Consider the following 25,899-nt stretch of genomic DNA (forward strand, 5'->3'; position numbering starts at 1 on the left):
CTCCATTTCCTCTGCATTGATCCTCCCACCCATCCCACAAGCCCTCCAGAGTGCAAGAGGGACTATGGCAGTGGAAACACCAAGATAAATGGCTGTGACTGGAGACTTGTTATGAAGCAAAGATATTAAAAGCTTCCAGAGAGAAAAACCAGGCTCTTAACAATGCACTAGTCAGAGAAAACCGTAAGTCAAAAAGATACATGCACCCCAGGGTTCATAGCAGCGCTGTTTACAATAGCCAGGACATGGAAGCCACCTAGATGTCCATCCACAGAGGGCGGGGTAGAGAAGATGTGGCGCATAGACAGAATGGACTATTACTCAGCCACTAAAAAGGAACAAAGCTGGGTCATTTGCAGAGACATGGATGGTCCCAAAGTGTCTCATACAGGGTGAAGTAAGTCAAAAAGAGAAAACTAATATCATATAGTAATGCATATATGCAAAGTCTAGAAAAACAGTATAGATGATCATATTTGTAGGGCAGAAATAGAGACACAAAGGTAGAGAACAAATTTATGGATACCTGGGATCGACACATATACACTACTGATACTATGTGTAAAATATGTAACTGATGAGAACAGACTCTATAGCACGGGGAACTCTATTTAATGCACTGTGGTGATCTGAGTGGGAAAGAAGTCCAAAAGGGACAAGGCACCTGTATACGTATGACTAGTTCATTTTGCTGTAGAGTAGAAACTAACCCAACACTATAAAGCAATTATACTGCAACAAAAATTAAAGACAAACGAAAAGCAAGGCACTAGTTTTCTACATAGCTGAGGACTAAGCGACAGAGTTGCAGTTTCTTTGAATTCTCAAGGCGAATGATTGGTGAGAGAGTTCTGAGCGCAGTCAGACTATCAGTCAAGTGTGTGAGGTAGACTAAATCATTGCATGATAAAGTAGATCTCAAAAAAATCACCTCACTGTGCTCTCTTCCTTAGGGAGCTGCTAGACTAGGGGTCAGCCAGCTGACATCCCCAGGCCAAGATGGGCCTGTCACCTGTTTCTGTGCATCCCACAAGCTAGAAGCATTTTTACTTTTTTTAATGGTTACATTGTAAATGGCTTTATAGGTACTTTTTTGTACTTTTGGCCCTTAATCTCTGGCCCTTTAAGGTAGTTTGCTGATGCATATACTGGACAAAGTGTTACACTGAAATGGGGAGCAAGTTAAGAAAGAGAAAGCTGTGAGAACCAAGAAACAGGAGATGGATACAGGAAAGAAGAAATGAAGAATGAAGGAAGAATTGGGCTGAGAGCCTGGAGCAGGCTAAGAGACCTTTGCACCCAGATTTGAGCCAGGGCACACAGCGCTCCCAGAGGAGTCTCCAAGAAAGATTAGTTGATTTGTTTGAACCTGTTGTGAAACACTTTATATTCTGCTTAGAACTTTAAGAGTGAATTACTACCCAGTAGAGTGAATTACTGCCTGGTAGATAGAAAACTAACCGAAAGAAATACAAGGCAGTGTTTAACTCCTGGGAAAACAAGATGAATAAGAAAGGAAATGCTGTCATGGAAGTGACAGAATATATATGACTCAGCTATGAATGGTATCTCTATCACAGAAATGTAAGCACTTAAGTTTGATTTAAACAAATATTGAAATAGAACCAAACTGGAAGGTGGAAGGAGAAATGAATGGAAAAGACAGCTAAATTCTCACCTTCTGTGAAAGGAAGTTAAACATAATTATTAGTAATTGCTAATAACTAGTAATTATTAGTTGCAACGGTTATAAAGTGTTTTGCCTCCAGAAAGCCAGCATCAGAAGTAGGCCAGAGTCTACAGCACTATGAGCCTTATAGAAGGATTTAGCTTTTTAAATAATGTACCTGTATTACTTTGAAAAAAGACTTTTAGAAATAAAATGATAAAGAAAAGTAACTGGTCAGCTCAGAGCGACCATACCCAGGTGGGGAAGGGGCAGTGCGGCAACCTCAGGCCCCTGTGTGGAGGAAGCAGGCATTAGAGTCCTGAGACCTCACCCGCTCCAGTTATCATTATTGTTCCTGACATGAGCATGAGTGGATTTCAATAAAATGTCAAGACTGTTAGCCATTCATTCACACAACAGTCTCTATGTTTCAATCCCTGGCTAAAGTTGCAGTGTTAAACTAATGATGATTCCTGCCCTCAAGTTGTTCACAGACTGGTGAGATATAAAGTCACTCATTCAACCAATGGATGATTGCTCTCCATGGTGATAAGAATATAACAGAGGGAAGAGTAGTTGCAGAGAAAAGTTGCTGAGACGTTAGAAATCCTTCGGGGAGCCCTGGAGGTTATTGAATAGGAACTGGCGGTGAGGGCAGAGCCAAAGTTCAGGCACAGGGGAACTGAATATATAAAGGTGCAGAGGGGACCCAGACATGACAGAGCAGGACAAACGACACCTGTGCGTTGCCTGGAATCAGGAGCTCAGAGTCTGTGGAGGATGAAGCTGGAGAGGTGAGCTCAGCAACCAGCATCCCATGCTCAAGAGTCTGGCCTCTGTCTTCAAGTCCATGGAAGCCAGCCAGTCAATTGATGTTCTCCCTGGTGGAGGAGCATCATGAAAGCCAATTCTTAAGCCCAGTGTGGAAAACAGAAAGGAAGCTGGGGCAGAGAGATGAGTGAGGAGACAGACAATCATTTGGGTGAGAAATGATGAGGTATTAAGGTGTTGTCAGTGAGACAGAGAAAGGCAGATACATTTGAAGACGTGAAGGAGGCTGAATTGACAGTATAATGCCCCCTTAGATGCGCGAGGTGAGAGAGAGAAAGAAGGCAAGGATGACCCCCACGTTCTTGTCCAGACACTGAGCAGGCAGCAAAGCCACATATAATACAAGGAGGAGGCTGCAGAGGGGTGGGAGAAAGGGGCTGAGGGAAGCTCTGAGCATGAGGCCTGGGAATCTAGGTGGAGAGGGCTGGCAAGCAGTAACATGTGGGGCTGGGCCTCAGCAGAGACACCTGGGCTGGGAGGTGTATCGGGAAGAGCAAGGCGTGACATCTCACATTCTGAGACAGTGTGTGGCAAGAGAGAAAACGGTCCTGAGCAAATGGAGAACACCCGGGCCTCAGGCCTGGGCAGAGGGAAGAGGTGCCCTGGAAGAGGCTGTGAAGAACCGAGACAGGGGAATCCAGAAAGCAGAGACCGAAGGAGCATTGCAGGATGTTGGAGGTCAGGTGAGCCAAGGCCCGAGTGTGTGTCGCAGGGTGCCACAGGCATTCCCTGTCCCAGAAATTACAGCAGAGGTAACATATCTGACCGCACCCACTGATGCCCCATAGAACCCCCTACTCCCATGCTATGACAACAAAATGTCCTCCCATGTCCAGTCACTCCCCAGGAACAACTAGAAAGTGACCTCGGGAGAGCTGATGCCATTGAGTGTGGGGTGAAAGCCAGGGTAGGACAGGACCGCAGCGCCTCTGTCCTCTTGCAGCTGACCCTCCTCAGGCCTCTTCCTGGGGCCCCGGGCTCACCCTCTTCCCCATGACATCACTTCCTGTGCTGACCAGTCAGTGTTGGGGATTGAGGCTTAAATCTATCATCGAGCTTCTTCTATGTGCCGGGGACACCATGGCGGACACAGCAGTCCTGGTCCCCCTCTCCTGGAACTTGCAGTGAACGAACACGTGACGCCAAATGGAAGGTCCCTGAACAGGCCCCAAGAACCGAGTTTGTTCTGGAGAAGAGGGCTCAGAGGAGAGGGGGAAGGAGGACAGCAAGGGATGCTTGGATCTGGGGAGAAGATTCACTAAGCCATGGGTGAAACCGCGAAAAGGATGAGCCAATCTCTCTTGGGGGCAGAGAGGTGGGATGACAGGGCTGTGGGCCTGGTGAGAGGAACGGGACCTGGCGTGTGGGACGCAGCTCCCGTGTGCAGCTGCGTCAGCACAGGGCAGTCCGCAGGCGCTGGCTGTCTGCGGCTTGGTCTGAGGGCGCTGAGGTCAGCACTGGGAGAAGCCTGGGGGAAAGTCTGCTTTGTGGCGAGGACAGGCTGACATCTGACAGAGAAGTCAAGGGCCCTGGGGCTGGAGGGGGGAGGGGGGAAGAGGGAGGTGTAATTTTGGAGGAAAGACACAGGAAAGGAAAGCTGGAGCCTCCAAGGTCCATGCCCCAGGTTTTCAGAAGGACAGAAAAGCAGGAAGCATTCCACTATGGAAACCACTGGCAGTGCAGAGCTGAGGGAGAGCTCAGAGGCTGGAGGGAAACCAGTGTGAAAGAAGGAAAGCTGAGAGAAAGCTGAGAGTCTCTCCCACCGGCAGGGGCTCTATCTCAACAATGCCCAGTGGGGTTTTTCAATGGACTTTAAAACTCAGTTTCTGATTCTGATGAGGTTATTATTAAATTGAGAATATAAAACAAATGAGCAGAATCATCTAGTCCAACTCCCAGATGTATAAACCAGGAAGGTGAAGACTTGGGCCCACAGTACACAGGGAGTGCCCTGGGGCTCTTTCCTCCATTCCTCTGCTGTGGGCTCATGGAGAGACAGGACCCAGGTCAGCTCCCAGTTTTCCCTGTATTGGGGATTTTCCCCAGACTTGGGGATCAACTTCATAGCCACAGCCCTGGCATCCTGGCTCCCCAAGATAGCAGTTATCAGCATCTTAGAGTGACTGGTGCCTAGTGACTTGATTTGAAACAGTGAAACTTTTTGGTGGTACTGTCATATTACCATGCTGCTAAGTCACTTCAGTCGTGTCCGACTCTGTGCGACCCCATAGATGGCAGCCCACCAGGCTCCCCCATCCCTGGGATTCTCCAGGCAAGAACACTGGCGTGGGTTGCCATTTCCTTCTCCAATGCATGAAAGTGAAAAGTGAAAGTGAAGTCGCTCAGTCATGTCAGACCCTCAGTGACCCCATGGACTGCAGCCTTCCAGGCTCCTCCATCCATGGGATTTTCCAGGCAAGAGTACTGGAGTGGGGTGCCATTGCCTTCTCCAATATTACCATGAAGTATAAATAACTTTCTTTGGAGGCTTTTACTGCCTTTGAGACAAGTATGGAGAAAGTTTAATTTAGAAAAGAAGCCTCAGAGAAAGACACGCTTACGGGCAACTTCCAGAAAGGCAAGTCTCCACAGCTACTCTCTTGTTCAGAATGGTTCCTTCAGAGGTGGGGTACCAGCAGAACTAAGGCACCCAGCCTCCAGGGACCTGGCAGGAGAGCAAGCTATCCACCATCCCAACTCCCCTCAGCAAACTGGGCCAAGTAGGACCATGGCACCAATGGATTTCCAAATGTGTCTCAACTCATGTCTCATACCTCAGATCCATGAACAACAAGAAAAAAACCAGTTACTCTAGAATACCGTTAGGGGGTACTATAAGTCATATTACATATGCCCATTTCCTGTTCATATTGACTGAAATCCAAAAACGTCATTGTACAAAATTCTTATTTCACTAAAAAAAAAAAAATTAAGTAGAATATTAAGCAAGGCATAACACTGGCTGCCAAATCATCTCCCATCCAGAAGCACCTTCTGTTTCTTCACCCTCGGGTGTTTCGACGTCCCTAGTACAGCAAATTGTTCATCTTTTTTAAGCTCACTAAACTGAGGGTTAACATATTACTGTATTAATCTCATTATAGCACCTTCTAAGAGCATCAGTGCTTTGGGCTTAAGTACCCACTGTCTCAGCCCATATTTTGTTTATTTGTTCCAATATAGATAAGAGTTTGTTTCCTTTTATTGCCTGCTTTAAAAAAAAAAAAAACTTTTTAGGCTTTATAGCTATCCAAAAATGGGAGAATTCCAAAGATTGACATTTTTATTGCATCGGTCTGTTTACTAATTTCACATATTACCAAGTTGGCATCCTCCCACGGCTCTGAATGTGGCATCCTACTGGCATCCTTGTTAGCAGTCTGATGGCCTGAGCCTGAGTGTTTGAGCGCCTGCCTTGGTGAACAGTTTGGGAGCTGCCAACAGAGAAAGAGAATCACCCAGAGAGACAGACATGTCCTGCGCTATTCTGATCCCCAACAGCTCCTGAGTATTAAAATAGCCTGTGAGCGTGAAGGGCCGTGAATGGGGGAAGGCTCAGGGGTGGCAGGAGGGGTGGATGCTGCTGCCGTGGAGCGAGGGTTCCTGCTGGAATTGAGCACTGAGGGTATGATGGGGTGAGGCATCTTGGCCCCCAGGTGCTGCTGCTGCTTGTGGAGGCACAGACAGAGCCTGACTGGACCAGGCAGACACCTCTGTGTGACAGGCAAGGGATGGAACTCAGTCCCTCAGCTGAATTCAGTACTTTCTTTTTTTAGTGAGATCAGTTCGGCCTGCACTTTGTGAATACATACCTTATTCCAGAATGTATCTTGAACAGATAGAATCTAGGCCTCCAAGTGTGAGAAAAGAACAGGCTAAACCATTCATCCAGACATTCAGGTAACATTTATTGGACTACTTCTGCTTGATTGACACTGCCCTAGGCGTGAGGTTCACACCCTCCCGAGCATCAGCCCTGTCAGCGCCCAGCGCCAGTCACAGCACAGCAGCACAGGGAAGGACAGGGAAAGGCGGGCTGCACTCAGGCGTGAGGGCCACCGTCCCTGGCTGGGAGGAGGCCTTCAGCTGGAACAGACAAGCTGTGGCTCTGCCCCTTCCGCCCAGACAGGGGTCCACTGGATTCACCTGTGCGCACGCGGGGCCCCGGGCTCCACCCTCATGGAGAGCCAGCTGTGTGGCTGGTGCTGTTTGGTTCTTATCTGCCTGGCTTTCTTCAGCCAGCTGGGCTAGGGCACAGCCGTCCTAGTGAAGCCTCCCTGTGGCTTCTGATTTCAGTATGACTGCTGACTGACATGGACAAGCAGGCCTCCAGTGGGAGGGCCAGAATTGGGGTAAGTGGAGCCAAGGAGTCTGCTTGTGGGGCTGCCTCTGGTTGTCACCTGCCATATCCTGGCTCAGGAAGGAGCATTAGGAGGGAATACTGCCGTTTGCCAAGAGACACCTTTGGACATCCTCCCCATCTTCGTGCTCTGTAAGGCTTGGAGGGCCGCACTCTGAAAGGAACACTCAGGGACAGCCTCTAGTGGACTGACAAATTTTTATTATCCAGCTTTCACAGATATATGGTCTCAGGGAGCAGAGCATAAAGCAGACTTGCACTTAGCCTTTCTCAATAAAACATCAAAGCATTCAAGCATAAAATACAGTTCCCACCGCCCAAGCCATAACATGCTAAGTCACTTCAGTCGTGTCCGACTCTGTGTGACCCCATAGATGGCAGCCCACCAGGATCCCCCATCCCTGGGATTCTCCAGGCAAGAACACTGGAGTGGGTTGCCATTTCCTTCTCCAGTGCGTGAAAGGGAAGTCGCTCAGTCGTGTCCGACTCTTCGCAACCCCATGGACTGCAGCCTACCAGGCTCCACTGTCCATGGGATTTTCCAGGCAAGAGTACTGGAGTGGGGTGCCATCGCCTTCTCCGAGCCATAACATAGCTTTGGCGAAACTCTAAAGGGAGTCTTATCATGAAACAACAGTCCTTGCTCCCAGAAACAGGTGGTCAGAAGGAAGCCTCCGAACACCTCAAGGCCGGGCGTATGACCCTTCATCATCCGTTCCCAGCCTTGGGCACTCGGTAACGCTCATAACCCTTTGTTATGCCCGTCCTAGCTTCCAACCTTCGTCACGAGTGGAGCAAATACTTTTTCAGTATTTGCTTAAAGCCTTCCAGCTCCTCCACAGTGCTCCCTGGTGCTAGGTTATTTGTTACTGTCTCCAGGTCCTTTGTAGCAAAAACTGTGAACAAATTAAAGTCTTTCAAGAGAGAATTGGGAGAGGAAATGGGAAAATCAGAGCAGGGGGAAATTATATCATCAAAAAATATATAATCTACTTATTGACAGAGAAAGATATCCTCAGAATGTTAAGTGAAAATGCAGATTAGAAAATAGTAATCATTGTTGCCATGTTAGTGAATATGAAAGTGCTTATGCCTGGGAGAGTGTTTTGAAGAATATATATACATGCTAACCATTATGCCGATGGGATCATGGGGTGCTTACTTTCTTCCTTCAGCTTATCTGCCTTTTCTGATGGTTCTCAGGGCTCATGTATCATTTTTATAATAAACTTATTAAAGAAAGAAAATATTTTGAGAAACAGCTCCTCAGTCTCCACTCTTAAAACAAAACAAGAAGAACAGCATTAAAAATTATGCCAGTGGGTAGTATTTGTCTCTTTACTCCTGAGAGTGGTCTACCATTCAGAATGACTACCTACTTTGTGGATGCTCTAGGGAAAGTAATAAAACTCTAAAGGTTTTGGATTAAGATTTTAGATTTTAAGCTCTCAAGAGCTTAAAGTAGTTGTTAAATAAAAAATTATAAGAATGTTCTGTTTTAGGGAATTATTGCTCTTCTACACCAGGAAACATTAAAGAAATTGATTCTTCATTCATCCCTACTCTCAGAATAAACAGTAGTCACAAGTGGCTTTTATGGACACATTTTACTAACCCTTCAAAAGACCATTCATCCTTGTCTGACATGTATAGTCTCAGGTAACAGAAAAAGAGAAAGCAACCCAATCCATTTTATGAGGCTAGTTTACTCTGACATCAAAATAAGACAAAGACTATAATAGAAGAAGGTTATAGACCAGTCTCACCTTTAAGCATAATTGCAAAATGCTGACTGTGATATTTACTAATAGATTTCTGCAGTATATTAAATACATGGCCAAGTAAAGCAGCTTATCCTAAGAATGCAGTGATGATTCAAATTAAAAAGTCTCTAAATAATTGGTTAAATAAACATATTAAGAGAGACAAGCCATATTATCATCTCAGTAGGTACAAAGAAAGTGTTTGATAAAATTAGATACATATTTTTACCTTAAACAAAGCCTTAGCAAACTAGGAAGAGAAGGAAGGTTCCTTAACGTCATAGCAGCATCCATCAAAAATCTACAGCAGACAGTATATGTGGTGGGAAATATTATTAGAAGCAACCCTGTTAAAGTCAGAAATGAGACAGGGATGCCAAATACCACCCTTACTATTCAGTATTGTACTTCAGTTTCCTACCAAGGCGATAAGGCAAGAAAATGAAATAGGAGGTAGACGAAAACAGTCATTTTGTGCAGGCAATGTAGCTGTCCACATTAAAAATTACAAGCAGTGCTACATAAAATCTATTAGGACTCAGAACTCAACAAAGTTTTTCAATTGGAAACAAATATACAGGGATCAACAGACATGAATTTGAGCCAACTCCAAGAGGTAGTGAAGGACAGAGGAGCCTGACATGCTGCAGTCCATGGGGGTCCCAAAGAGTGGGACACAACTTAGCAACTGAGCAACAGCAACAATACAGGAATCAGTTGGGTTCCCATGCATTATCAATAACCATTTAGAAAATATTGTAGAAAAAAATTACACTTAGAGTAGCAACCAAAACTATATATACCTAGAAGTAAACCTAATGAAAGATATGCAAGAGCTTTATGGGTGCGACTGTAAGACCTTATTGAAAGACAGAGAAGATACTCTGATTAAATGGAGAGATATATCACGCTAATGAATGGGAAGCTTACTATCATAAACATATCAGTTTACTTCAAATGAATACAAGGTGTTCATTTGGTCAAATGACACTAAAATTCATTTGGAAGAGTAAAGGCAAGAATAATCAAAACAATTTCTAAGAAAAATAAAATGGGGGGAACTTCCCTATGGCCAATCAAGACTTACTATAAGTAACAGTAATTAAGACAGTGTGGTATTGGTGTTGAAATAGACAAAATGATCAATAGAAGAGAGTAAAATACTCAGACCTCTGCAATATGGAACTTGACAAGAAAAAGGTGGTCTGGCAGATCAGTAGCAGGCAGATGAGCTATTCAATAAATTGAATAAATTATGAGGAGAAAAATATACCTTCTACAGTACCCACAAGTAAATTCCAAATGGATTAAAGACCTTAATGTGAAAAACAAAACCTTAAAACTTTTGGGAAATATATGAGACTCACTTATTGCCTCATGGCAGGAAATAATTTTTTTTAACACAAAATAAAAACCACTTCCCTGTTGGCTCAGATGGTAAAGAATCTGCCTGCAATGCAAGAGACTTGGGTTCTATCCCTGGGTCAGGAAAATCCCCTGGAGAAAGGAATGGCAACCCACTCCAGTATTCTTGTCTGGAAAATTCCATGGACAGAGAAGCCTGGTGCGCTACAGTCCATGGGGTCACAAAGAGTTGGAGATGATTGAGCTACTAACACTTTCACTCCACTTTCACAAAAACCACTAACCATAAAGGGAAAGACTGATAAATTTAACTATAATAAAAGTTTGAATTTCTGTATAGCTGAAGACACCATAAACAAAATTAAAGGGTAATGCTACAGACTGGGAGGAGATTTTCACAAGTAATGTGAGCAGCAGAGATTTAGAATCCATAATACATAAAAACTCCTACAAATTAACAGGAAAAAGACACACAATCCAATTGGGTGGGAAATGACCATGAAAAGAAAGTGAAAGTTGCTCAGTTGTGTCTGACTCTTTGCAACCCCATGGACTGTATAGTGTATGGAATCCTCCAGGCCAGAATCTGCAGTGGGTAGCCATTCCCTTCTCCAGGGATCTTCCCAAGCCAGGGATCGAACCCAGGTCTACCACATTGCAGGCGGATACTTTACCAGCTGAGCCACCGGGGAAGCGGGAAATGACTATATGAATAAGTAATTCACAGATGAGAAAGGCCTGAATGCTCAATATACACAAAATATATTGACTCTCAGTGACAATCAGGGAAATGCATATTAAAATCAGGTACCATTTTGTTCTCAACAAATTGGCAAAAATTTTAAATCTGGATCTGAAGTATTGACGGGGAAGTGGATCCACAGGAAATTCATACACTGCAGCTGGGAGTGAAAATTAGTGCAGTCTTGCTGGAAGCTGTTGGCAGCTGTGGTGCAGGATCTGGCAGTGCTGGCCTAGGTTTAGAACCCAGGAGGCTATTGTGTGTGTGCACAAGGAGATGCGACTTGGTCTTACTTTCTTACAGAAAATGGAAATAATGTAAATGTCCATCAACATGAAACATGGACATAGAATATATTCGTGTAAGCAATGAAATGACTAATTAGATCAATCTTGCAAGAATGAGGTTGAATGAAGAGACGCAGAAGGATCTGTGTAATGTTATACCTTCGTCTGAAGTTTAAAAACACTCTGAACAGTATAATGCTGATGTGTGCAGACTCATGAGGTAAACATATAAAAACATGGATGAGAAAAGACACACGGACTTCTGAAGCTGCAATTAGAGCTGAGGAGACAGAAGGGAAACAAAGTTGAAAACAAAGCGGGCTTCATCTCCCTATGTCTTTGAGGGCAAAATATTAAGGTTTGTTCCGTATGTGTGGTGACCATACAAGTAAGGTTTGTTATATTATCTTCTGTTTTGTCTATATATTTGTAATGCTCCGTGGGTTTGTAAAAAAATTAATTCTTCTGAGGAGAAAACCAGCTCAATCTCCATGTTAAAGTGAGCAGTAATTCAAAAAAGCCTTTAAACTAATTGGTGTTTATCACCTCATGAATGGCAGGTTAGTGTGGGGAGTTGAAGCACAAGACTCTAGGACAGCCCGAATCCAACTCTGCCACTTCCTAAATGGTGCATTTAAATGGCTACTGATCCTCACTTTGCACTTTCCTTGTATGTAAAATGATGATGATGGTGGTGATCAGTGCCTGCGTGTTGAATTGTTGCAAGGATACGATGAGCTGCTGTGCATAGTGCACCACCTACATAGACTCTATTTTTATTATTTTATTATGCCTGAGTGTGACCTGCTGTTCAGGGAGACACACTAGTTATTTGTTAGAGGCAAGAGAGGTTGGGGGAGGGGTGAATAAGCTTTGCTTAAAGAAATCATATATCATAGATGTTGTTTTCAGTGAGAGTTGCTCTTCTACTGCTGTGAGACAAAAATATCTCTCAGATCTCCAAAATTAACCTGTTGAGTTGGAGATGATTCACCACACACACACACCCCCTACCCCAGTGACTTCACAAGTATCTGCTTCAGTTAGTTCTGTTGAGTAAAATTGTCACTCATTCACTGTTCAGAGCTAGCTATAAAATCAATATGGAAAACAAAGCCAGTATGCAACTCTGTTCGAATACATAGAGTGGCCTCTCAAAAGGAAAGCTACATCTACCTTTAAGTTTTGATGAATAGGTGGTATTGTTCTGTCACATCATAAGACTGGCTTTTTGGGGATAATATTTTTTAAGAATGATGAAATGTAAATCTCAGTGCTAGATGGTGATTTTAATTGAGACCTATTTAATTTCTCAAATAAGTGAGAAATCACAGTCATTAGGGAACCAGGGACAATTTTCTAAAAGCAGATGCAGGGAGGCAAAGATTGCAGGCTTTGTCTAGAGTTGATTTGGCTCAACTTCAGCTGTCGTACTTAACTAGTCTCATAGTTTTAAACAAATTACTTAAATCTGCTGTTCCTCAGTTTCCTCATCTATAAAATAGGACTCACAGTCTTCCTTTTGCAGCCCTTTTGTGAGGATCAAATACATAGTATACACTACCTGGGGTACATAATCTGTGCTTGTAGTTAACATTATCCCTGACATGATTATTAACTGAGTTGCGAATTCCTCAGTGCTGAGGTGGGTGGATTGGGGGCATCTAAGACAAAGTGAGATAATGAGCTAGAAGAGCTTACAGCTGACCCTGCCAGATTTCTTCACCTGAAATGGTTATTTCAAGGCCCAGGGATTTTTTTTTTTTTTTTAAATGAAAAAGAGTCTTCATCTTGAAGGTCATTAAATGTTGCCTTTGAAGTGTACTTATTCAGTGTGAGGCATTGCAACAGTCTGAATATGCTTTCCTATGAAGGCACCTTGTTTTGTCTACCATTGTTTTTGTATATTCTTTCTCAGCACCCTAAAACTTCCAATATAACTAGGAAATTTCATCATGTCTGGTCCCCCCCCCCCACTCCCCACCACAAAACACTCAAATCCTCATTCCTAATTGCTAGATGAATGAATCTCTAGGACTGAGCAGCCACCCAGGGCAAAGCAAAAGTCTGTGACTGTTCCTAGGCCTTAGCCAAGGGCAAGATTTTAAGGGCACCCCTTCCCTGGTGGCTCAGATGTTAAAGAATCTGCCTGTAACGCAGGAGACCCAGGTTTGATCCCTGGGTTGGGAAGATCTCCTGGAGAGGGGAATGGCTACCCACACCAGTATTCTTGCCTGGAGAATTCCATGGACAGAGAAACCTGGCAGGCTACAGTCCATGGGGTCTCAAAGAGTGTGACCCCACTGAGCAAATAACACTTCACTTTCTTTCAAGCCCAAGCTAGAGGCAGTACTCAGGGTGGGTGAAGACGGGCTATTGCGACACCCTCTCCTCTACACTTGGTTGTCTCTGACAAATCAGTCCTTCCTCCTTCCACCCTCCACCTCAATCCTTTGTACTGAAACCTACCTGTCACTTCCTACCCTCATTTTAAAATAATCCGTTTTCTTGGTGGGGAGGTGGACCATGAAGTAGGAGAGGAGCCCTAGGAGGGCTACAATGCGGCTCTGATGTGATCCCCAGGAAGCAGTGAGTAGAGACTACACTTTAATGAGGAATTTGCATTTTAAAGGAAGAACCTATTTATCCCCCAGGATCTTTCATTGGCTAATTATTTAAGGAAGCTAGGTCTTTTCACTGTCAACTGCTTGATGGATAGGGACTGGGTCTGAATGGGGAAATGGGAAGCTCAGGGCAGAACATGTCAAGCTAGAGATGCCTGCTGTACAGGCCCCCGGGACCCCTAGAACTCAGCATGCTCAGGCCTGAAGTCATCCTCCCCACACACGCTCTCCCAGATGCTTGTTTGAGTTGGTGGTGCCTTAATGTCCCCCACCTCATGTCTTCCAAGCTAGAAGCACTCAGCCTCACCCCTGACTCATCCATCTCCCCCAGAGTCACCCAGGCTGTTCCTTATTACCCTCACCCACAGTACAAGCTAAGATCAAAATCACTATGTGTCTGTCTTGCTGGGCTTCCCAGGTGGCGCTGATGGTAAAGAACCTGCCTGATGATATAAGGTAGGAGAGGAGATGTTAAGAGACGCAGGTTTGATCTCTGGGTCGGGAAGATCCCCTGGAGGCGGACATGGCAACCCACTCCAGTATTCTTGCCTGGAGAATCCCCATGGACAGAGGAGCCTGGCGGGCTACAGTCCATAAGGTTGCACAGAGTCAGACATAACTGAAGGGACTTAGCACTCAGCACTCAGTGTCTTGGAAATTGCCACGACTTCCTACTGCCTTGGGGGATATCTTGAGGCAAGTACAAGTGTATGAAATCCATACTTCAAATAATCTTATTAGAATTTTTGAAATTTTTATAGCTCATTTCTTGTCTGATCTGATTAGATCATTACTTTTACCTTATAATTTGGCTGTGGAAAACCTCTTTTGATGAGGAAGATAATCATTAGCTCTGCCATTTTCTTGCTACTCACTTGTGCTGGCATGATTAGTGTATTGTCTTCAGGCCTCAGTTTTGTTTCTTGCAAGAATCTTTTGAAATCATTGGTCCATTTCATAATGGTCAGTTTGCTGCTGCTGCTGCTAAGTCGCTTCAGTCGTGTCCAACTCTGTGCAACCCCATAGACGGCAGCCCACCAGGCTCCCCCGTCCCTGGGATTCTCCAGGCAAGAACACTGGAGTGGGTTGCCATTTCCTTCTCCAATGCATGAAAGTAAAAAGTGAAAGTGAAGTCGCTCAGTTGTGTCCTACTCTTAGCGACCCCACAGACTGCAGCCTACGAGGCTCCTCCGCCCATGGGATTTTCCAGGTAAGAGTACTGGAGTGGGGTGCCATTGCCTTCTCTGAATGGTTAGTTTAGTCAGAACTAAATAATATAAGCAGTAAGTCTATTTAACCAAGCACACATAAACATATGCCAAAATAAGCCAAAACTGCTGAAATGGAACAAAGAAATAGAGATACACACTAAATACTTCCCCACCCCCTGGGGAATAGAGGGATCTTCTCCTCTTTTCTTAGACTGCCACACACCGGTGGGTCCCAGGGTCAGCCTGAATGTTAAATATTAGTAAAGCTTAATCTATCTCATTAGAAAACAAGGAATCAGAAATAAAATTCTAATGTTCTCATTTTTCACACCTCTTCATGGTGCCTGGTGGAGGCTGCTGCCCTTCCAAGCCATGGTGACTCACCCACGGGACCCACAAGCTGCTTGCTTCTTATTGCAGGTGGTGGAAATTTGGAGACCTTGGGTCTTCTCATGGGCCTCCCAGGTGGCTCAAGTTGTGAAGAATCTGCCTGCCAGTACAGGAGATGCAGGAGATGCGGGTTTGATCCCTGGGTCAGGAAGATCCCCTGGAGGAGGAAATGACAACCTGCTCCAGTATTCTTGCCTGGAAAATCCCATGGACAGGAGTGCTTGGTGGGCCACAGTCCATGGGGTAGCAAAGAGTTGGACATGACTGAGCTACTGAGCATGCAGGCACGCAGGGGTGAGCCCAGGGGCTCTGTCCTCAAGGCAGGAGAACATGACTAGTATAATCAGCTTTTCTGGGTGCCTGTGCAGGTGAGCAGAAGATGGGTGCTCATCATGAAAGTTCACATTCAGAGTAGTTTGTCGGGCTGCTCCATCTCAAGGAGACTTGCTCAAACTTTATTTCCAACAGCTAAATTAGGAGCTTGGGATTGACATATACACACTATTATATATAAAATATATAACTAATAAGGACCTACTGTAAAGCACAAGGAACTCTACTCAGTACTCTGTAATGACCTATATGAGAAAAGAATCTAAAAAAAGATTGGCCATATGTATATGGGTAACTGATTCACTTTGCTGTACACCTGAAACTAACACAGCATTGTGAATCAACTACACTCAAATAAAGAAACCAAAACAAAAACCCAGTGAAGTGGAAGTGACTGAGCGCCAGAAACCTGGACAATCACAGATCACCCTCTGCCCAGGTCTTACCCCTCCTCGTGCCCTGGGGACTCCCCTCCCACCTTCCTTGTACTCTGGGCCTCCTACTTTGACAGATGGTGCTTATTAAGCACCACAGATTGTTTTTCTCATGGTACCCTCTCCACCCCTAACTTCTACTTAACAATTTTTAGCCTACTGTCTTCCTTGCCATTTTCCTAAGCTATTTACAGAAGTGAAGTGAGATCGTGTGAGTGCTGGCTATTACAGATAATTTTATAATTTTGACACAGCTATCCACACAGCCATATATGTTTTACACACACTCTTTAATCAGAGGTAGAGAAGTTACAAGGTCCTGAGAGTAAGAAGAAAAGAGCCGAGTCTGTCCCCCAGCCCCTCTCTGCCACAGCACATCCTGGGTTGATGCTCAAGAGTTCTTCTCTGGGCCGTAGCTGACAGCTGAGAGCCTGTCATCTTTCATAACCATCATTTATTTTTCCCAGAATGTATCACCTTGCTCTTACCATGCTGAAGCTCATCTGCCTCTTTTCTGCCCACTCACCCTTCCTGCTGTTTATCACCACCAGCTTGGCATTTCACCATCCAGGAGAGCTTAGTGTTTCTACAAACATGGAAACATCACTTGTGCTACAGCTAAACATCATTTATAGAAGCATCAGCTCAGACTGGCCCCAACACTTTTCCATGCAGTAAAGGGTCCATTCAAATTACCTTTTGCATTCTCTCTTCAAACTAGTTCATCCCCATTGCCACACCATTCTCCCAACAGAGTTCTGGTATTTTTCCTTTCCTTGTAGTGGTCCAAGGTTGCTTATTCTCAGAGCACTGACTTCATAATCTTTTTATTTGAGTGCCTTCATCAATCTTGGTTTAAGGAAGCTCTGGTTTTTTTCTACAAGGATGGACTTTGCAGCTTTCTCAGTCTCATCTCCTTGTGCTAGTCACACAAGCTGCAAAATCACCTTTCTATTTCCATTCTCAGACATTCTCAGGTACTGTAAACAATCCATTACTTTTCATGGCTGGGGAATGGGTACTGTTGTTTAAATGTAGTTAAGAGAATTGTCACTGGCTAAAAGAGCCTTTTTAAGGCTTGTATGAAGGAAAAAGAGAATAGTTTTTGCCATGACCTAGCCTAGATCTTCTTGGTGTTTCCCCCAAACAAACACATGCACACTAGTTTGACCTGTTTTCCCAGGTATTTCCAGGGCATTCCTGATCTTGGCTTCCAAAGTTCACGCTCTTCCTCTCAGTCTGCAGTGCTTCTCCCTGGTGAGTCGCCAACATGGTCCCTCTGCAAGAGATGGAGACAGAAGGATGGGTGGAAGGAAACAAGTCCAAGATTTCCACATGCAAAAAGTCTGTCCCAAAGCAATTATCCTCCAATTAAAAATAAATTGAAAAAAAAATCTGCCCCCCACCCCCAAGCCCTCCCTTGGTGCACACACTCTCCCCTGAATCGTGTGCCCATTGGAAAGAGTATTAGCTCTCCAGCCCTCCCCCTGGGAGTTGTTAGAGTGGACCAGATTGGTGTCTTGATGCTATTTCATCAAATAAATAATAAAACTACACAGTTATCTTTACTTCAGGACTTTTCAGAGCCTTTAATAAGCTGTCTAGTGTGGCACAACATCAAAAGCCAGCCACAATACATAGTCATCTACAAACTCATTTAGCTGACCACGAAATCCTCTCCCCTGCAACATCTGACAGGACTAGTGTTCTGGAAGTAAGATACATGTTGGGGCGTGCCGTGATTGGTGGGTCCTATCTTCAGTAGGTTGGAATCATGCTAAACGTTAGAGAGCTTGTGATTGCTGGCCCTCCTTCTAGAGATTTTAGTACTGACAGTTTGGAGTAGAGTGTGGGAATCTGCTTGGTTGCTGTTTTTTCTTAAAGCTTCTCTCATAATTCGATGATCCGTAATCCCTCTGCTCTAGCCTCTTGATTGTTAGGCTTCAGAGAGTCAATACCTGTGACCCTCCTGAGGGCTCAGCATAGAAGCTTGTACCACAAGTCCCTTTGTAGGTAAATAACATGTTCTTTTACAAGAGAAATTGCTGAGAACATATGTGGGAAACCACCCAAGGCCTTTGTGATTTGGAGGAAATTGCTGGCCTATTTCGATGACTTTAGAAACCACCTCCTGATATTGTAGCCATCCCCACCTATCCACATTCAAGTCCACCTTCAGAGCCCAGAACTTCGACCACCTGTTCTCTCTCGTGCCAGTTTTGGCTGTTTCATGTGTTAAAGTATTTTCTTTCATTTGTCTCTACCCTGCCTCCCTGCAGGACCATATTCAGAGTAGGACCCAATTAAATATTGGGGAAAGAGGGAAGGACGTCCCCCACAGCACTTCTACAGAGTTGAACAAAGAGTAAATGCTCAGTAATTGCAGAGAAACCAAGGGACAAAAGAAACCTTGGCCCAAAAGAGACCAAAAAAGGTCAAGATTGACTCTAAAATTAAAAAGCAAGTAGAGAAGTGTGGTATGTGTGGCAACAAGAGTAAGCATCTTACCCTGCTGAGATGATAGCAACTTCAACATTGTTCTTCATTTTTTAGGTCAATGATCTATGTATCATTAGTGGCTCAGGAAGAGAGTAACCAGCTTGTCCCAATTTGCCTGGGCTTTTCAAATTTAACACCAGAAGTCCACCATACAGGAAACCCCTAAGTCCTGACAACTCAGGGCAGTTGGTCACTCTACTCAAAAAACAGAGTTTGGTAACTAGATAAAACTGGGAAATGCTTTACCACACTCTGGGCTTCCTTAGTGGCTAAAGTGATAAAGAATCCACCTGCCAAGCAGGAGACATGGGTTCAATCACTGGGTTGGGAAGATGCCCTAGAGAAGAAAATGGCAACCCACTCCAGTATTCTTGCCTGAAAAGTCCAGTGGACAGAGGAGCCTTAATGAGTCCATGGGATCAAAAGAGTGATAGAACTTAGTGACTAAACAAGAACATTTCCACACTCTACTCACCTGAATTAGTTTCTACAGCTGCTGTAAAAAATTACTACAAACTTAGTGATTGAAGACTATATAAATTTATCGTCACACAGCTTTGGAGATCAGACATCCTGAATGAATTTTATAGCTCTGAAAACCAATGTGTCAGCAGGGCTGCATTTTTTCTGAAGGCTCTAGGGGGTAATCTGTTCCCTTGTCCATTTCAACTTCTAGAGGCCATCTGTGTTCCTTGACTGATGCAGTTCTCTCTCCCATCTTTGAAGCCAGACATTACATCCCTTTGATCCTCTGCCCCCATCATCAAGTCTTTTTTTTACTCTCTCTCCCTCTTTCACTTACAAAGAGTCTTGTAATTGCATCAGGCTTACTGGCTAATCCGGGGTAATTTCTCCATCTCCAAATTCTTAACTTAGTCATATCTATGAAGTCTGTTTTACCCAGTAAGGTAGTACATGCACAGATTCCAAGACTAGGATGTGGACATTTGGAGGGGGTCATTATTCTACCAATTATACCCACCCCTCTCTGACAGCTGATAAAACACCTTAATGTATTAAAGAAATATCTTTGAAGTCTCATAGGAAAGAAATCTGTTTAATATTGCTTAACCTAATGTTTTCCAAACCTTTTTTGATCAAGAAATTCTTTATTCAGGGAGTATTATGCTAAGTAAAATAAGTCAGAAAAAGACAAATATGTATGATACCCATTATACATGGAATCTAAAAAATACAACAAACTAGTGAATATAACAAAAGAGAAGCAGACTCACAGATATAGAAAACAATCAGTTACCATAGTAACCTTCTTCCTTGGGAGAGGGAAGGAGGAGGGGCAAAATAGGAGTGGGGGATTAATAGATATAGACTATCATGTATAAAATAAGCTACAAGGATATATTGTACAACACAGGAAATTTAACCAATATTTTATAATTATGGAGTAAAACCTTAAAAAAAAAAAAAGAAACTCTATTCCTCTGAAAAGAACAGCACTTAACATCTCATGGAACAACACTGCTCTTATGAAAGAGCAGGATTCAAATTGGTGTGTGCACCATGGAGAGTCCAGAAACTTTCCATGCGATGAGCACATGAGGAGAGTTTTGAGGGAATTGATATCTAAGTCCAACTCCTCTTTCTCACTTCACTACTCTTCTAAATTCAACTGTCAGAACAACAATCTGAGGTCAAAGTGCAGTGAGCCTTCCTTCTTTCCACTGGTTCAGTCATGGAGTTCCCACCCATGAAGAATCTTATTGGAATAAATATGAATACATTTCACTGGGGTGCAAAACCTGGTCAAACAAAGTGATGACCTGCCTCTACTAATCTCACTTGAAGGTACATGCCCAATAAAACTACTTTTTACGTTTAGTATTTATAACAGTTTAATACTTCTACCCAAAATAAGTAGAGTGATAACTTTTTAAGGAATTTTTTTAAGGATTGGAGATTTTGATCACTAGAATTATTTTAATTTCAATTTCAATTTTTATGTATCCTTTGGTTATAGAGAATTATGGATGGCTTGATCAAATAAAACATTTTCAAGCATAAAAACAGATACTAAGTTAAAGTTCTCTAGATGTCATAGACATACAATTTTAAGTAGAAAAAAAACAATGTAGCAGCTCTCATTTTTAAAGAAGAGCTTGCTCCTGTCATTTTCAAATGGACAATAATGGATGTTATATCACTGTGGTGTGGGCTGTGTACACTGAATACTTTTAAAAGAATAAACACATTGATTTTAAAGTATCAATATTTAAAATATCTAGACATGTAATCTATTTTGAAATTATAACTGTTTAACCATAAGGTGAAAAATACTTCCTGTCAAGTTAAAAAATATGCAAGGAGGTACTTGCTTTTCAAAATTCTTATGGGGATAGAAGAGCAAAAGGTGTGATGACCCTTTGGAATCTGGCTAGCAAGAAAGCCTTGGTAAAAACATCAGCTTCCCATAGTTCTCAGGGGTAAAGCCATGAAGCGCCTGGCTCAGAGCCAGTGTTCCCTCATTCAACAATAGCTGCCAAGGGCCACCTGGGTCCAGTGGGCCCACTGAGTCCAGTGGGGCTTGGACACGAACTCCCGTTCCCATAGAGCTTATATTTCAGCAGACACATAGTTAGTTGGTCAGTTGCTTCTGTGCTGCATTTCTAGAGTGCCTCTTCAAATATCTTCTCAAGTTTGGGGAATTGTGTCTACAAAGAAATGACTCGTTTTTTCATATTCCAGAACAGATCCATCTGGATTCCATTGTTTCCCAACAGAATAACCACCTAGGGAGGCATACAGTTATTTTGGTGACAGAGCCAAAGCTTAAAAGTCTGTAAGTTTCTCCTGTGGAATTGACTTCAAAGCATGCAGCACAATCTTTTAAATATCCTTAATGCTGGTAAATATTTGTATGGGGAGGAGGAATGTGATGTTTTGGGAACAAAGGTTATCTACACAAAGGTCTGATGACCATGGTAGATGATCGGACTGGGCAGGAATATTATTTGTCTCCAGCTCTGGAAGGGCATTAATCTCACAGTAAGGAAAAGTCAAAAATTGATGTTTCTTCCCTTCATACTGAGGCTGAAGGGAAAATCCTGGCTGTGTCAGGGTCACTTGCTCCGAAGTTACTTGAAGAATCTATGTTCTCAGACGTTCAGGAGAGCCTCCTGGGGCCATGGGAGACCCACGGTGCCTGCTTCTTTAGTTCTACTGATCCCACTTTAGTGACCCCACTCCAGGCCATGCCCCTGGGGCTGACAGCTGAAAGAGCTCCATGAGCAGGAGTAGCTGTCCTGGGAAAACCCAGGGCTGAGCTGGGAGGGAAGGAGCCAGTCCATGAGGGGGCATACAGGTGGAGGAAGAGCTGGAGCCTGTGTCTGAATCGTGTTTGAGTATTTACTGAGTCCGTGTTTGTGAGGCTTATGCACCCAGGGATTAATGGCATTCCATTGAGGGATGAATCCAGGGTGAGCAGAGGGGGTGGGATTGAGATGAGGAGGGGCCGGAGAGGATTGCAAAAGCTGGTGTGTGTGGCCATCTGTCTGTCCATGCTGCCTGTCACTTCCATGTAGCCACAGAGTGCTGGAAAAGAACTCCTGGGATCCTAGAGGGCCCTCAGTTCTCAAAGGGAAATTTATTCTGCAGAATTTTCCTAGCATTTAACTTAACAAATGCCATTCCATCCCTGTGCCCAGGACTTAGCTAGGTGCTGTGGGAGATGCTGTCTCTTTCCTCAGGCAACCTGACTCTCCTTGGGAGGATAAGAATGATACACATACATACTGTTGAATGAAGATGGCCAATGGGTTTCATTTCATATACCAGTTTCAGCTAACTGGTAACTTCATGGAGTATTCCATCCAGTCTAAGACCCCATCAATTATAAGAGGCCATTTTATATGCTCTTAAGAAAGAAGAAAATGTTTCCAATTAAATTACAAATGATTCCTTTCTTACTGCTTAGAGTTTTGTGTCCAATTTCTTATTAGAAGATTCTTTTTAGACTTACTTATACATAGTGTTATTTCCTTTAACATATATTGTTCTCATTCGTTCACAAAGTGGAAAGTACGGGAAATAAACTGGGTTTGGTTTTTCTACATTTCCTCACATTCAGGGTACTACTTGGCAGAAGCATCTTTGCTCGGAGCATTGATGTCTGTATTTCCCACACAGTGTAGTTCTCTGTCATCAAGAGCATTGGGGAGGCAACATTTCTTTCAAGAGTACTCATGATTTTTATTTCAAATCCCTGTCTCCTATTGTGTAAATTGATGTACACACAGGTAATGCAACCACAACACAACTACCACCTGGCAACAGTGACTATAAGATAGATCACTACTTCCAAGATATCAAATGTGAAAAAAATACATCTTAGACTCAATGAATATGGATTCTAAGACTCAGTCAAAAAACACTCCCATGATCAACCACCCAGGTCTGTCCTAGGAATGGGGTTGGCACTGGTGCTACATTCTTATCACTAAGCAATAATTTCCTCCTGTAAATTTGTAAAATTGAATGGTTTTCATTACAATAATTATTGTAGAGAGTTCTCCATGAACAAATAGATTCAAGGAGGTTTTCTGCATGAAGTAGGTCAAAAGGATGAGATCTGGCCTGGGCATGAGAAGACCATGTCCAGAATGGAAAAAGGACAATTTAAAAGGTTCAAGAAGGTAAACAGGCATATCATGTGGCAAGGACAGTGAAATAACCAGACTAGGGTAGGGTTTCATAAAAGAGTCATGGGTTATGAAGGCATGAATTTTTGCCCTAAGAATGTAAAGTTCAAGTTAGTATATTTCACTTGTAGAAACCTAATCAAAGGTTCTCCTATTTATATAACTTTTATTTCTTTTCTTACCATAGGTCCTGATGTTTTTAGTTCAAAGAACCTTGCCCTTCAAGCCCAGAAGAAGATTCTGAGCAAAATAGCCAGCAAAACTGTGGCCAACATGCTGATTGATGATACCAGCAGCGAGATCTTTGATGAGCTCTACAAAGTCACCAAAGAGCACATACATAACAAAAAGGAAGCCCACAAGATCATGAAAGACTTAATCAAGGTGGCAATCAAAATCGGGATCCTCTACCGGAACAACCAGTTCAGCCCAGAGGAAGTTGTGATAGTGGAGAAGTTTAGGAAGAAGCTGAACCAGACCGCCATGACCATCGTCAGCTTCTATGAGGTGGAATACACCTTCGATCGAAACGTGCTCTCCAAGCTCCTACATGAGTGCAAGGACCTGGTGCATGAACTGGTGCAGCGACACCTCACACCCAGGACCCACGGGCGCATCAATCATGTCTTCAACCACTTTGCCGATGTGGAGTTCCTCTCCACCCTTTATAGCCTCGATGGAGACTGTAGGCCCAACCTCAAGAAGATCTGCGAAGGAATCAATAAACTGATAGATGAAAAAGTCCTTTGAATGCCTTCTCTCCTCCTGGACTTCACTGCATTCATGTCATGGCACCCAGCGTGTTCCACATGAGAATCAGGAAACAAGAAGAAACCCTTGTCAAAGATGCCTATGTCTGTTTTGTTCATCCCTCTAATGTTGATGCTAGGTTGAGCTCAGGTGTGTTTATCCTCTGAGCTATCTGCTGAGGTATGTACTTAAAATCTCCTTTGTTTGCAAGCCCAAAGGACGTCTTTTCTCTCCTGAGCAGAAAAGCCACCCTGCTCACCAGGGTGGGCCCAGTTCACCTTGTGGAGTGGAAGGAGCCCTGGACCAGGGGTCAGAGTACACAGATTTGGTTCCCACTCCATCAGTTATGACTTTGTTCTCTGGATCCTGGAACCACTGTGCCTACATGCCTACCTCCCAGGGTTGCTGTGAGGATCAAGTGAGACTATGTTCATGCTTTTGATAACTCTAATGTGAGGTCTTACTAGTTTCTCTTTGGCATGTTGTGGAGACCAACCTGGATCTAGACTATCAGGCAGTGGAGGAAAGAACAATAGTTTCTAACAGGCTGGGTTTGCAATCTGTGTCGAGATGTACTGTTTCAAACACACAATTTCATTCATAAAAATGAATCCAAAGGTGTGAAAAAGTATAGCAGCAAAGTGGAAAAATGTTTTTCAAGTCTTAGATGTGCAGGTTTATGGTCCTGCAGGGGGGACCTTTCTGGGGGGTAGGGGAGTAGAGAGAGAGTCTCCCACCCATGAGGAAGCAGCAGAGAAGAACTGTGCTCACCCTGCTCCTGCAGGATGGGCCTTCCCCATCCAAGGGGCACCATCAAAGAGGCACAGGGAAGGTTTATCCCTGCATGCACAGGAGAGTTGGGCTGAATGAACCCCTGTCTGTCTTTCTTGGTCTTTCACAGTCATTTTGTGCTGTTTATTCTGGTTTGTTAATAAATTGGAATTATCCTTCAAACAAGATGTTTTTGAGTTGTGGTTCAAAAATCAAATTCCTTGGAGTTTGGTACAGTGTTAAGAATGATGGGATTGAAAGGAGGAAGAAAATAAAGAGTAAGAGCTTTGCACTCAGACCCTAAGGGAAAGTAGCCCCTGGGGGAGCAGGTATAGGCTGAGAGCTGTGCCCCTGCTCAGTGGGGAGCTAGTTATGCACATTGTGACCTCCTTCCCCATGTGTCTTAAATCCTCACATTCACACAAAGTATTTAATGCTTTATAATGTTGTCTGGAGGACATCACCTTAAGAGACTTGCCTATCCAGCATCACCTCTGTCCTGTTATGCTTCTCTGGTATCTGATAATAATGCAAAAATACTACATTAGCTCAAGCCCCATGATTCATGCCCACCCCATGGCCTCTCCCTGGCAAGAGCATCAAGAGATGGTTTGTGGGCAAGTGTGAAAAGATGGCAGCTGAACCTACTGTGGCCATTCAACCCCAACTGGCTCCCATATCATCATCAGTATTAAGCATCCGGTTAAGTTCTTCAGCCACCAGCACTCAAAATTTGTTCATAGAAAAGATGTCTACTGGGTAATAGGGAATAGGTAAGTCAGCCCCTGTCTTCCTGTTTAACAAACGTGGCTCAGCCCCTCTTCATAGTCCAAGGACCAAACAGTGATGGCCTGTGCACATTTGGGCTGGGGAGGCCATTGGTCATTTAGGCAGTGCCAGTGGAAGGGCTTCCCTGGAGGCTCAGTCGGTAAAGAATCCTGCAATGCAGGAGACCTGGGTTTGATCCCTGCATCAGGAAGGTCCCCTGGAGGAGGGCATGGCAACCCACTCCAGTATTCTTGCCTGGAGAATCCCATGGACAGAGGACCTTGGCGGGCTACAGTCCATGGGGTCACAAAGAGTCGGACATGACTGAGCAACTAAGCACAGCACAATGGAAGCTGCAGGTGACAGGCTCCTTCCTGCCCACCTGCCAACTAGGCAGCAAGCAGCCCAGCACTAGCCAAATTTTCACATATTGCCCTCCATGACTGC

At 43.9% G+C, this 25,899-nt stretch overlaps 1 protein-coding gene across 2 annotated transcripts in view; it reads left to right on the plus strand.

The window, feature by feature from the left end:
* The window catches only part of TNFAIP8L3 (TNF alpha induced protein 8 like 3), a 43,374-nt gene extending 18,507 nt beyond the window's left edge, over positions 1-24,867 (plus strand). For both annotated transcript variants that reach the window (XM_069596601.1, XM_069596600.2), the window contains one exon: positions 23,351-24,867. In XM_069596601.1, the coding sequence (XP_069452702.1) occupies positions 23,437-23,913 (477 nt within the window). In that variant the 5' untranslated portion in view covers positions 23,351-23,436 and the 3' untranslated portion in view covers positions 23,914-24,867. The remainder of the gene's footprint in view (positions 1-23,350) is intronic.
* Positions 24,868-25,899: the final 1,032 nt, after the last annotated feature.

The sequence above is a fragment of the Ovis canadensis genome, chromosome 7 (assembly GCF_042477335.2).
Source record: "Ovis canadensis isolate MfBH-ARS-UI-01 breed Bighorn chromosome 7, ARS-UI_OviCan_v2, whole genome shotgun sequence".
Lineage (NCBI taxonomy): Eukaryota > Metazoa > Chordata > Mammalia > Artiodactyla > Bovidae > Ovis > Ovis canadensis.